At 34.8% G+C, this 12,100-nt stretch overlaps 1 protein-coding gene across 1 annotated transcript in view; it reads right to left on the bottom strand.

The window, feature by feature from the left end:
* Window positions 1–12,100, bottom strand: part of CEP162 (centrosomal protein 162) — an 88,989-nt gene that overhangs the window by 45,818 nt on the left and 31,071 nt on the right. Inside the window, exons 10-13 of the mRNA XM_081294646.1 lie at window positions 9,385–9,576; window positions 8,802–8,883; window positions 4,730–5,009; window positions 3,300–3,558 (exon numbers count right to left, since the gene is read on the bottom strand). Coding sequence (XP_081150772.1) covers window positions 3,300–3,558; window positions 4,730–5,009; window positions 8,802–8,883; window positions 9,385–9,576 — 813 coding nt within the window. The remainder of the gene's footprint in view (window positions 1–3,299; window positions 3,559–4,729; window positions 5,010–8,801; window positions 8,884–9,384; window positions 9,577–12,100) is intronic.

Raw genomic sequence — 12,100 nt, forward strand, 5'->3', positions numbered from 1 at the left:
GTACAGCTTACTTTTTCATTAATTTATTATACATGTGCTTCATATCAGACCAGGCAGCTATGAAGAGGTTGTTGTGTTCACACCTGTAGTCTGCCAGTCTTTTTACATCAAAGGGACAACCTGGATGCCATTAATATTGGAGGTTTGAAAATGAATCAGAGGGCTTGGAAGTCAAATAGGGATGTTCCCAGTGAGATGTGGCTATGAAAATATCTCATTTTAGTAAATAGAAAAATGTGAGTTTAGAACAGCACATATACTGTAATTTAGATAGACAAGGTAGGTAGGTGGGTTAACTACATCAATATCTATATTCAGTGGCTGAGAAGCTCACCTTTGATTGACTGATTTGCTAGAAACTGAACCAGGGGCTCTACTAAGCTGTATTCCCAGACATTATTATTATTTTTTTTTAAGTTCTAGGTGGACACAATATCTTTATGTGGTGTTCAGGATCGAACCGAGTTCCTCACGCATGCCAGGTGAGTGCGCTACCACTTGAGCCACATCCCCAACCCTTCTTAATTTTGAGACAAGATTTTGCTAAGTTCCTGAGGCTATCCTTAAACTTTCAATCCTCCTGCCTCAGCCTCCCGAGTTGCTGGGATCACAGACATGTGCCACCATGCCGGGTTTCTTACAGATTTAAGCATAAATAAGTCTAATATACCATTTAAAGAGAATGTGTAACGTGTGATATCTTTAATTCTTATAAAATGTTTTGTCCATTTATCCATGTCTACCTGTCCCCTTCCTTCCATTTACTCATTCACACTTCTTTTAAGATACCAGAGAAGCCTAGAATCACATTCACCATGCATGACACCAGTGTTTCTGAGAAATTCTAAATTATTGCTTCTTCCTTTTTACTTTTTTATACTTTTGAATTTTAAATGGGAAAGTTTTCCTTTCATGAAAATAAAATTAATCTAAAAATAAAGACACAGGAGTTGAGAGTCAAAGAAAATGCAGAATAAAAAGAGAAACAACCATATGGCAGTTACTGCTCGTTGCTGATCTCTTCTTCCTTCCCATTAATAGAGACCAGTTTTAGTCTTAGGCAGTAGTGCGTTCAGTTAAACATACATGACTCCTTAAACTCTATGCAACTGAGGGTGGCCACAAGATCAAAGTTCTGGCCAATAGATGGGAGCAGAAGTTTCCTACGTGGGGCTTTCAGGAAAGTGATTATTTTTCTGATTAAGAAGTTGACAATTTGACTGCCATCTACTTTTTCATTCTACTTAATGGACAGGGCCTGAAGGCTAACCCACCATTTTGTGAGAATGAAGACAGGTCCTATACTATGGATTTTGTAATAGTAAAGAAAGGATCTGGTTTCCTGCACAGCTGTACCAGCTCTGAACTGCCTATCTCTGTACTCTTTGTTACATGAAAATGAGAAGCCTTTTATTTGGTTAAGCCCCATTAATTAGGCTTCTTTTTCGTTTTAAATGATGTTGATTCCAACTGCAATTTCTATTCTTCTGGAATATTAATCTCCAAGTCTGCTTCCTGGAGAACTCACCTGTGACAACAACTATTCCAAAAGAATAAAACTCCTGTGTAAAATTAACCAAGTGCTGTAGGCAATTCTTCAATAAAAACATTTTTAAAAATAATTATAGTTTAATGAGAAAAAGTACTTAAGTATAATACCAGTCATGGGCTACCATTATACTTTAATGTATTTTTATTTTGGTAGGCACTGTAAAACTTTGAAATATGGAAAAATAAGCTTATTAACTTTACTCATAAAAGTATTGTTGCATTCATCTATCATTCTTCTTGTTTCTTTTCCACTCACTGTGATATTACTTCTGTCTTCATTCTTAGGGATGTCAATATAGTAATTGGTGATCCTTTCAGTGCCTTAGCTTTTTATTTCTTCATCTTCTGTCCAATCAGCTACTCACTCCCATTGACACTGTCTTAAAGGTAATACAGAGACTTGGACTATCACTTCCTAATCTGTTTTAGGAGTCTATTGGACAATTAATTTACATCTTTATGCTCCTATAACATCCAATTCCTCTTTCCCATCTTCACTTCATCTACTGACATTTTCTATTTCTCAGAGAAAACTGAAGCAATCATAAGGAAATATCCACATTCTCTTAACCACACAGATCCACTTACCAGCATATATTCTCCCTCCCTGTCTGCTTCCACAGTTCCCAGAAGGTAGGAACTACACACGTTCCTATCTAATGCCAATCCTTTTATGTGCACCATTAGAATTCTTCTACTCAAGGATACTGCCCTGGCGATTATTCCTTCTCTTTACAATTCTTTCCTTTCTACTTAATCTATCTTAATAGGATACAAACATACTATCATTTCTCCCATTAAGAACAAAGCAAAGCAAAGCAAAAAACATATCTTGATCACACCTCCCAAATCACCTACTCTCCCATTTTTTGGACTGCCTTTTTTTAGCAACTTTCCTCCAGGGTGCTCTTTGACTTGAAGCATTAATTCCACTCTCTATTCCCTCCTACTGCTATTCAATTTGTCTTTCACAGAAACCGCTCTTCTGCTGTACTGAGGACCAGCTCCTTACTAAAATCAAAGACCAATTCTGAGTCCTCACCTTTCTTTTTACCTGTTGGCAGCAAATGACAGAGAAGAAGCCTTCTTAATACACTTTCTTCACTTGGTTTTCAGGATTTTCCATGTTGTCAGGTCTCCAACCCCACAGTCTCCTTTGCAGGTTCTTACTCTTCTTCCTGATCTATTAAGTTTAGCATGCCTATACCTCTGGCCTTGGTTTGCTTTTTTCCTTTTAGTTTCTCTGGTATTCTCACAGTGAGCTTCTTGACTTAGAGATGGTTTTTTATTATTTTTTTTGACAACTCCCAAATAATACCTACAGTCCGTACTTCACTTGTGAACTACAGACTTTTATATCTAATTCCTTATCTCTGCTTCCATGCCAAATATATATCTCAAAATTTATCATTTCAAAAACCAAACTCCTGGTCTTTTTTTGGCCCCAAATTTACTTTACTTTACTATAGCTTTCCCCATTCCAGAGGACAGTAACTCCATTATACCAGTTGCTTGGGCCCAAAACTTTAGCAACCCAAAAGTAGTTCTTCAGATTACTGGCTCTGCCTTCTAAGTATATCCTTATCCATCCATCACCGTCACTGCCACTAACCTGGGTAAAGCCCTGTACATCACATCTTCCAGGAAAATCAATGTATATCTTTAATAAGAGTATTTCTCCCCTAAGAAACAAGTAAAATAATATACCATAGGCACAGAATTCTTTTTTGAAAAGAATACACTATTACCTTTTTTCCTAGCTTGATTTGAGGTAGAAATGGATCTCAAGTTCTTGCCTCTCCCAATGTCCTTTGAAGTTTTCTTTTCAAAGGTAGAAAACATCTTGAGTGGTGAACTGGGTTTGCCATAGCCTGAGCTCCTAACGGATGCATATAATCCACTCTGGGGTTTTCTTTTAAGCAAAGGAGGTGCACTTCTGGCCTTCTTGTATGGCACTTGTTTACCAGTTACAGTTCCTTCTCCAGAACTGAATTGAGATCTAAAAGTCTGTATACAATGAACACAAACTCTTTAGTGTCTAAATGAACTTTAACTACTGTTGTTAATGAACATTTAACAGATGGCAAAATAGTAATTATCAAATAATATAGTTTGCAAAAACAAATTAGTAAAGTTCTCTAAAATTCATCAAAAAAAATTTTTTTTAAAGAGAGAGAGGAGAGAAGAGAGAGAGAGAGAGAGAGAGAGAGAGAGAGAGAGAGAGAGAGAGAGAGAATTTTTAATATTTATTTTTTAGTTCTCGGCGGACACAACATCTTTGTTGGTATGTGGTGCTGAGGATCGAACCCGGGCCGCACGCATGCCAGGCGAGCGCGCTACCGCTTGAGCCACATCCCCAGCCCCAAATTCATCAAAATTTAAGCATTTAAATCATATGTTCAAAGTTAGTATTAAAATGAAGTAATGCAAATAAATAAAACAGATTAGCTTGCCTGAAAGCAAGACATGATTACCAAGATGAACACAGAACATATTTTGAGATGACATTTGAAAACTTTCTTTTCTCTAGACTTTCTTAGATGCTTTAAAAATTGTATTAGTACCCTCCCTTATTCCAAAAAGAATTGGAGATGATTTATAATACACAATTCAAAATTATAGAATACACGTTCTGGACCACGGAAATTATAAAGCAGAAAAGATAAAAAAAGAGATAAATGAACTCCTATAAAATGCCAACTTATTTAAGTGCAAAGTATGGAAAAGACTGAACAATGAGCACTATACTGATGAATAAACTTTATTTTCTTAAACTATTCAAATTCTGGACTACATGTACTAAAAAGACACAAAAGTATAAAGAATGGCTAAGAAAGCTAATATTATAATTATAACGGTATTTTTGAATTGGGGAAATGGCAGGTGGTGGTAATAAATATCACCCTCACTGAGAATCTCCTGTGGGGGTTCGTATGTAATCAACCCCACTAGCTTATACTTATTTTTAGTATTTATATGCTTTACATAATTTTTTTAAAAAAGAAAAATGAAGTTATTTTTTAGTTGTACACAATATGTTTATTTGTTTTTATGTGGTGCTGAGGATCGAACCCAGGGCTTTGCATGTGCTAGGCAAGTGCTCTTCCGCTGAGCCACAACCCCAGCACATAACTTCATTTTTCAATACAACAAATCAATTTAGATTATAAACACTTACTTTGTTTGTTTTGTCATCCCGAGGTAATAATGAAGTATCAACAGATATTTTTTTCTTCAAAATATCAAGGTACATTTTATCAATGTGTTCTTCCATAGAAGTTACCACTGGACAGCTATTTTTCATACTTTCATTTGTTGTCTTTTGTAAAATCACATTCTCATTTTTGTCAAAATATTGGTTCATGTGTCTTGGGTCTTGAGACATAATATTTGCATTCATTTTAAGGGGTAAAGAGCTAACATATTCAGCTTCTTTACTATCAGTCACTTTCTTAGAACTATAAACAAAAACAGGATACAGAGAATAAACTATGTAACACAATTCCTCAAATATTAGTTATATACACAGAGATATACACACTATAAGTTGCTGACTATCCAAATTAAGTTACAAATGTTAAATACATTATTTACAATTCTGGTTAACACAGGATACTCACATAGTATCACATAACTGTTTTTAATTTCAGATCATTTTCATGCAGCAGAATGGAGTACTATGCAGTATAATATATAAGTGACTGAGACCTACTTTAAAGAAGGGCCACATCAAACAAGACTAAGATTGTGTTTTTGCTTAAGAAAAACAATATAAATTTAAAAATGAACTTTTTGTTCATAACTTTTTATTAAGTCAGCATGCATTTGAAGCAGAAAAAACATTTACACATTTCTGGAATAAACTACAGAGGTAAGTATAATTTATGCCAAGGAGACAGAGTATAAACACTAAGAAGCATAAAATGTAATCATATGGAAATTTTTAAAGCAGAACAGAAAAATCACTAGATTTTAAAACCATTTCTGTAGTTTAAACTACTTAAATGAAACAATTCAAATAATTAGCTATTAAAAATCTGGAAAATACACCTTAAGGAAATGTACTAAATTTGGTTAAATACCAGAAAACTATGGGGACTTCAAAAAATGAGAATTGATTATGATTAAATAATTTGAAAATAACAGTCAATTAAGTCATTTAATTTTATAATTAATGAAATAAGATTCAAGAAAAGTATAAGAGGCTCCTAATTTCCCATATATGGACTGGCTTCCTAGTAACTGCTAAACTTAAATAGTTGGAAATCATCAGAATATGTAATAGTGCTTTCCTTCTTCACAGCAGCAGAACCTAATCAAGATTGTTTTCCGTTCTTGTTGGGTATTAAATAAATAATACTTCCTTGCTACTTTTCATCTAGATGACTGTTCACTAGTTCTTGCCTTTGGAAATGTAAATGCTAGGATGATAAGAGATCAATGCAGTGGCTTAGTGGTCAGGTTGTGGGTGGGAGGAAACTGATAGCAGAGTCTGAAGATCTGTTTTACAGTACAAAACATGTGCTAAACTGTCACCTACAACAGCTTATAAAGAAGAGCTTCTTTACCTACTAAACCTGGAGTACTAAGATAAATGGCTGGACAGAACAGATTTTACTCCCGTCTACTACTGGCTGCTTTCACTTAATAAGATATATAAAAAAAAAAGATGAGTTCCAGATAGACTGGTCTGGTTTATAAGGAACAATATAAGGGAATAGACAAGAGTCTAGAAACTCGGGGCCCACTGGATTCACTCTCTATGTCTGGACCCATAGAATAAGATTCAGCGTTGATAAATGGTATGAGAAATGAGGTTTTATGAAACATCTCAGTCAAAAAGAATTCATCAGTCCCTTGGCAATGAAGATATCCATTTCACATTTAAGGTTCTATTTCCCAAAATATCAAAGAGCTGCAAATAAATTGAGAGCAAAACCAAACAAACAAAAAAAGAGTTTCAAGGAACCCTAGATGTAAAGCAGATTTAAAACCTTTGTCTAGCAAAGAACTTTAAGTACAATTACTGGCATATGGATCTAACTGGAATCAAACAGATCAGAAGGTTACTAAAAACTTTCTGAAATCACACAATCCTATTTGAAACAAAACAAAAATGCAAAATGTCAGCCACTGGGAGCACTAAAACTACCTATAGGCAGGAAATGGATTGAGAAAGCAGTGTAGCCCCCAGGTCCTCACAAAACCTACTTTGGTTGGGGCCAATGGTAATAACATACAAGCTGAATGCTCCAAGATGGGAGCCAGGGGCTATCCTGCAGACTAGAATAACTAATCAAGGAAAATCTCTATCCCCAAAGTGGGGGGTCTTTACAAAGTCATTCCAGTGTTTCCAAAGTTGCAATATTTTTGTTTTGTTTTGTTTTTTTTGAAGTACGAACAAACTTTCTTTTTTTTTTTTTTATTGGTTGTTCACAACATTACAAAGCTCTTGACATATCATATTTCATACATTAGATTGAAGTTGCAATATTGGTTGCTGTGTTTTCCTCATACTTTCCTTTTCTGAATAGGAGTATTTGTTGTAGTTTCATCATTATATACTAAAAGGAAGCATATAACTTGCCTTTTTACTTCATCCATTGGTGGGCAAGGTGGAGCCACACCCAAACCTGATGGAGAGGACTGCGCTTCATCAGGAAATCCTGGTCCTTCAAATGGAGGCAGTCCTGAGTGGTACTTTGGGCTATCTGCTTTAGGGAGAAGATGAGTGTGTCTGTGTGAAGAAGAGTGAAATGGAAATTTCATTATTAGAAGGGTATATTCTGACAGAGATAATAACAAAACTAATCTGCTTTTCTTTCTAGGCACATAAGCAAACCACATTTCTCAACCCTCTTGGACTGGTTAGCTAGTTAGATGTGTTCATTTTTACCAAGAGAATATGAGCTGACATACTGTGGCCCTTCTGTGTTGAGGCCATTAGAAGAAAATCATTCTCCTTTCCTATAAGCTTGCTGGGTGATGCCCAGCAAATGAGTCATGAAATGACTGTGTGGAGCTGAGCCCTACCCTCAACCCCACTAACACACCTCCAAACAACAATGCTCAGTGAGCAGTCTCCCCTTTAAAAATACTCCTAGCACTAAAGATAAGTGGAAGAATACTATATTTAGCAAGAATTTTAGTGTAAACTTCACTGTATTATTTCCTCTCAATAGGCTAAATGTGGAAATAATGACAAGAAATCACTTCCATGTACATTTACATGATGAGAAGTAGTGCAGGAAGGACTCAGATTTGTCTGTTGAACACAAAGGAGCAGGTGACTAGATGAAAGTCTCACAGAAATATTTCATAAAGATCAAAGATCTGACAACACAAATGGTTAAAGATTGCCTGTGTTCTCTGGTTACAATCATTTGAGCTTGGGTAATTTATTTATTTTAGCTTTCAAACAGTTTTCTTGTCTGTCAAACAGGAATAATAATGGACTATGCCCATGGGGTTGCCTGAAGGGTTAAATAATGTATGTAAATAACTTTGCAGTGTACCTGTGCATGGTAAGCATGAGAAATGTGAGCTGTTGTGACCACCATCTGGTTCTTATGAGAGTTCCACCACTAGGTTTGGCTTAATTCAGGTTTATGATTTTAATGATGAGAATAAAGAAGCTTGTCTTATATGTTATGAGGATCATGTGACATGGGATGTCACACTGTAAATGCGACACAAAATGCAAAGATTACTGTAAAGTGCTATTCTGTGTTGAAGAATCACATTGGGTTGCATACTTTTCTATTAAACTATACTGGCAGTAAAGCATTTTTATGAAGTCCTTTTCCCGTGTGATCAGAGAACTCACCCTATGAGATTATGGCCAGTCTATGATTAAGTCAAAACTAACTGGTTTATAAAGAAGCAAACCACAATAAAATTTACTTTCCCAAAACTGTGAATAAACTCCTCCTATTCTATTTAAAGTTGAAGAGATTGTACTTTTCAGTGAGGAGCTTTAGTACTAATTAATAGTAGGAACTTTCTTAGTAGCAAATTTTTTTAGAGAAGAATTTTGATAATTAACGGAATGAGAATAAATACAAAGAGAGCATGCAGAGGCTTATAGGTAGATACTCCTTCCTAATGAATTATGTCTAAATTACTCATGTGTAAGTGGAAAAAAAAACGATTGCATAAGTTTCCAATGACAAAGCAGTACACAAATAAGCAACTAAAAACTCAATGAACCAATCAATCCACCTGCGAAATACATTCCAAAAAACTCATACCTGACAGGTTGTAAATCAAGACCAGTGATCCCAAAAGAATCTATTCTGATAGGTTTCATTAGCTCTTCTACTGTGGGCAGATCTAAGAGGGAAAAAAGTTAAAGGAGAAACCAAAAACTGAAAGCCAATTACTTAATTTTCATTTTCTCTTGCACAATAAACCCAGCTTCCCACCATAAATTGTTTGTACCAGGAAAGTGTCCTTTGATATTTATCAAATATCAAAATCAAATACATATTTCTAATGTCAATATCAGATTTATATTTATGCTTGCTAAGTATGTATTCAGTTGAGATCTTAAAAATCTTATATATATGTACATTAAAAGTAAATGTCAACTGAGTTTTAATTTGGTCAAAGCATATTAGAAGAGGAACTGAAATTTTATTCTGTTTGATTCTTTTAAGTTAAAGCAATGATTCTGGATTTCATCTGAACAAATCCTTCAAGTTCAGAAACAGAGAAACAGTCACTTGGACAAATTATTATTTAAATTAAACTACACTGGAAAATATTTAGAGAGGGTTTCAAAAGGTTGAAACTTATATCCATCCATCCACCCACCCACCCATCAGCTTTTACCAGATTCAGTAGTAGAGATGTTTTTTGAAGACTCTTCATTTTCTTGAGGATGATCTTTCACTGAGTTCTTGATATTTTCTACTGTGATACTCTCAGTTCTTTGTTCTTCTGCATCTTCCAAAGAATGAGCTATATGACAATAAGCATGATGTAGGGCTTCAATGTCACTATTGCTCTGTCCATAAGACAGGCCTATTGAAATAAATATAAATTCCTAGGTATAATTACATCATAAACACATGAGAAATATAAAACACTACTACCCTTTCTTAATCCAATTAGGAATGGTGAACAAGGCTGTAGGACAATAGCAACATTATAAAAGCACAGCAAAGTAGAAACCTACATAATCCACGACTATAGCCTACCAATATAAAAATCACAGCAGGCTCAATAACTGCATTTTAGCAACTTGAGACCTATCCTGACAAGGTGACTGTAAAGTCTGACCTCACTAGTTTCTGCCCTCTTCCCATTATCCTTAAGCAACCTCTTTGCATTGTTTAAAACTGGATAAAAATTTCCTAAACTGATACATTCTTTTGAAGGATTCTACCTTTCCCTTACTGCTACCATTCTCTTTCTTTTTTCTCTCTTCTCTCTCCTCTCTCTCTCTCCCCCTCCTGTTCCAAACCATCTTGTAGTCTGCAGTTTTTTCAGTTACAATTTATTCTTCTCACTGTGCAATCCACTATATATTCCAACAACTTGCTAAAGCTATTGTAATCCAAAGTAATTTCTTAATGGCCCAATCCATCCATCTTTAGTACTTTTCAAATCTGTGAAACACCTGCCATTGTCCTTTTCCTACTGATTTGTTTCTTCTTCCTTTCTTTGCCATGGTCTGCCTACAAACCTGAGGGCTGCTTATCCTGGGAGGTGGGGTGTCTAATTCCTTTGAGTCCCTTAAATTTTTAACTATTACTCATATACTCATGTCTCCCCAATCTACGTCTTTTGTCCTTATCTCTTTTCTAAACATCAAATTCTTTAAGACCTTTAGATTATCAGATAAGTACATCACATCTAACATCAAATAAATAACATCAAATAAATTTATTATATCCCTCTCCCTCACCAAAACTTGTTCTACTGTATTTCCTATTTTAGCTAATGAGATTATTATTTACTCAGTTACCCCAAATAGAAACATTAATGTCACTGTTAACTCTTCCTTCTATTAACCTTCTCTTCCTACCAGCTAACAAATTGATTCTATAAGGAACAATTTGAAGAAACCAATCACGATAATAATGTCAGATATTAGAGTGTTTTCTTAATAATTTTAAAATATTCATTCCTAGCAGAAATTTCAAAATTAGAGAATAAGTCATAGAAGAGGGGAAAAAAGTGAAAGAAATAGGGTGACCAGTCTTCTCTTCCCTTGATATTCATAGTTAATTGTTTAAAAATTTATATATGTGTGTGTTTATACTTTAAACTGTATAGTGCACACCTCTGAAGGGCTATTTTCAACTCTAAATGTAAGAAACAGTTGACTGCCACATATGAGTATATAAGAATACCTTATGGTGAAATTTCTTTCTAGCCAATGCTTCAGGTCACCAGGGCTATTTGGAATACAGTTTGAACAGAATTAATAAGAGTTAAGGGGCAGAGATTTTCTACGAGGACATGAGGAAAAAGATCTTGCCTGTTAAGCTGAACCGAACTTTCCCTCTAAACCACCAGTTACACTCAGAGTAGCACTACTGAAAGAATTTTTACGAAAAAAAAGAAAAGTACAAAGTTTCCTGTCCTTTACAAATATATTAGTTCACTTAAATATTTGCTAAATATTCATAAAAGAAATGACTCTGATGATGAATGTTTGCACCCAATTTAATGGGTATGAGGTGTCAGAGGAGCCTCCAGGCTTTCAAGCAACAAAAGATCAAACATGCAGAAAAATAAATGACCTGAAAGTTAGAAGGGGGATAAAGACATATTAAGGGCAGCTCAAAAACAGCAGGGAAAGGTACTTTTTCTAACCTGAGTCCTTTGTCAGTCATATTAAAATTAATTCCATGAACATGAAAAATTAACTTTTCTTCAGGCATTTTAGGAAAAAAAAGTGGAAGGGGGAAGGCTTACTTATCTACCTCTTAAATTAAAAAGAGAAAACTATGTAATTATTTTATACATATTACAAGTAAAAACCTTCCTATATTTTTCAAATTTAGAAAATTGAGAAGTGTCAAATCCTGTTTTTCAGAGGAAACGGCCTAGTTTCATGGAGCGACAGTATCATTCTGTGACACTATCCAGTCATGCAGCCATAGCACAAAATGGTACTTGCCTGGGAGACAAATGAAAGTAAGGGAAAGGTTACACCTGGCTTGATGCTAAGAAAATCTCATTTTTATATTTGATAATGTCTTAATACAAAAAGTATAGAGAATTTCACAAATGATATCACTAATAAGAGAATCTTTGACAATATTTTAATCAAACCATCTACTTCTTATTAAGAGAAACATGGTAAACAACAACCATCAAAATTATCAGTTTTAATACCAAGTTCAGAGGCTCATTTGAAGACTTCGGACTGTAATTTTGAAATACACTAAATTTAATATTTCACAGCCCCAAAGTGCTTATACTATATCCTTCAGGTTATTTATTATAGCAGAGGGTGATAATCTTAGCAATATACTGCACATTATCTCTACTGACAATTATAAGACCTCATCTTAAAGAAGAAACAGGCTTAGGG

The sequence above is a fragment of the Spermophilus citellus genome (genome assembly GCF_964194105.1).
Source record: "Spermophilus citellus genome assembly, chromosome: 5".
In the NCBI taxonomy this organism is placed as follows: Eukaryota; Metazoa; Chordata; class Mammalia; order Rodentia; family Sciuridae; genus Spermophilus; species Spermophilus citellus.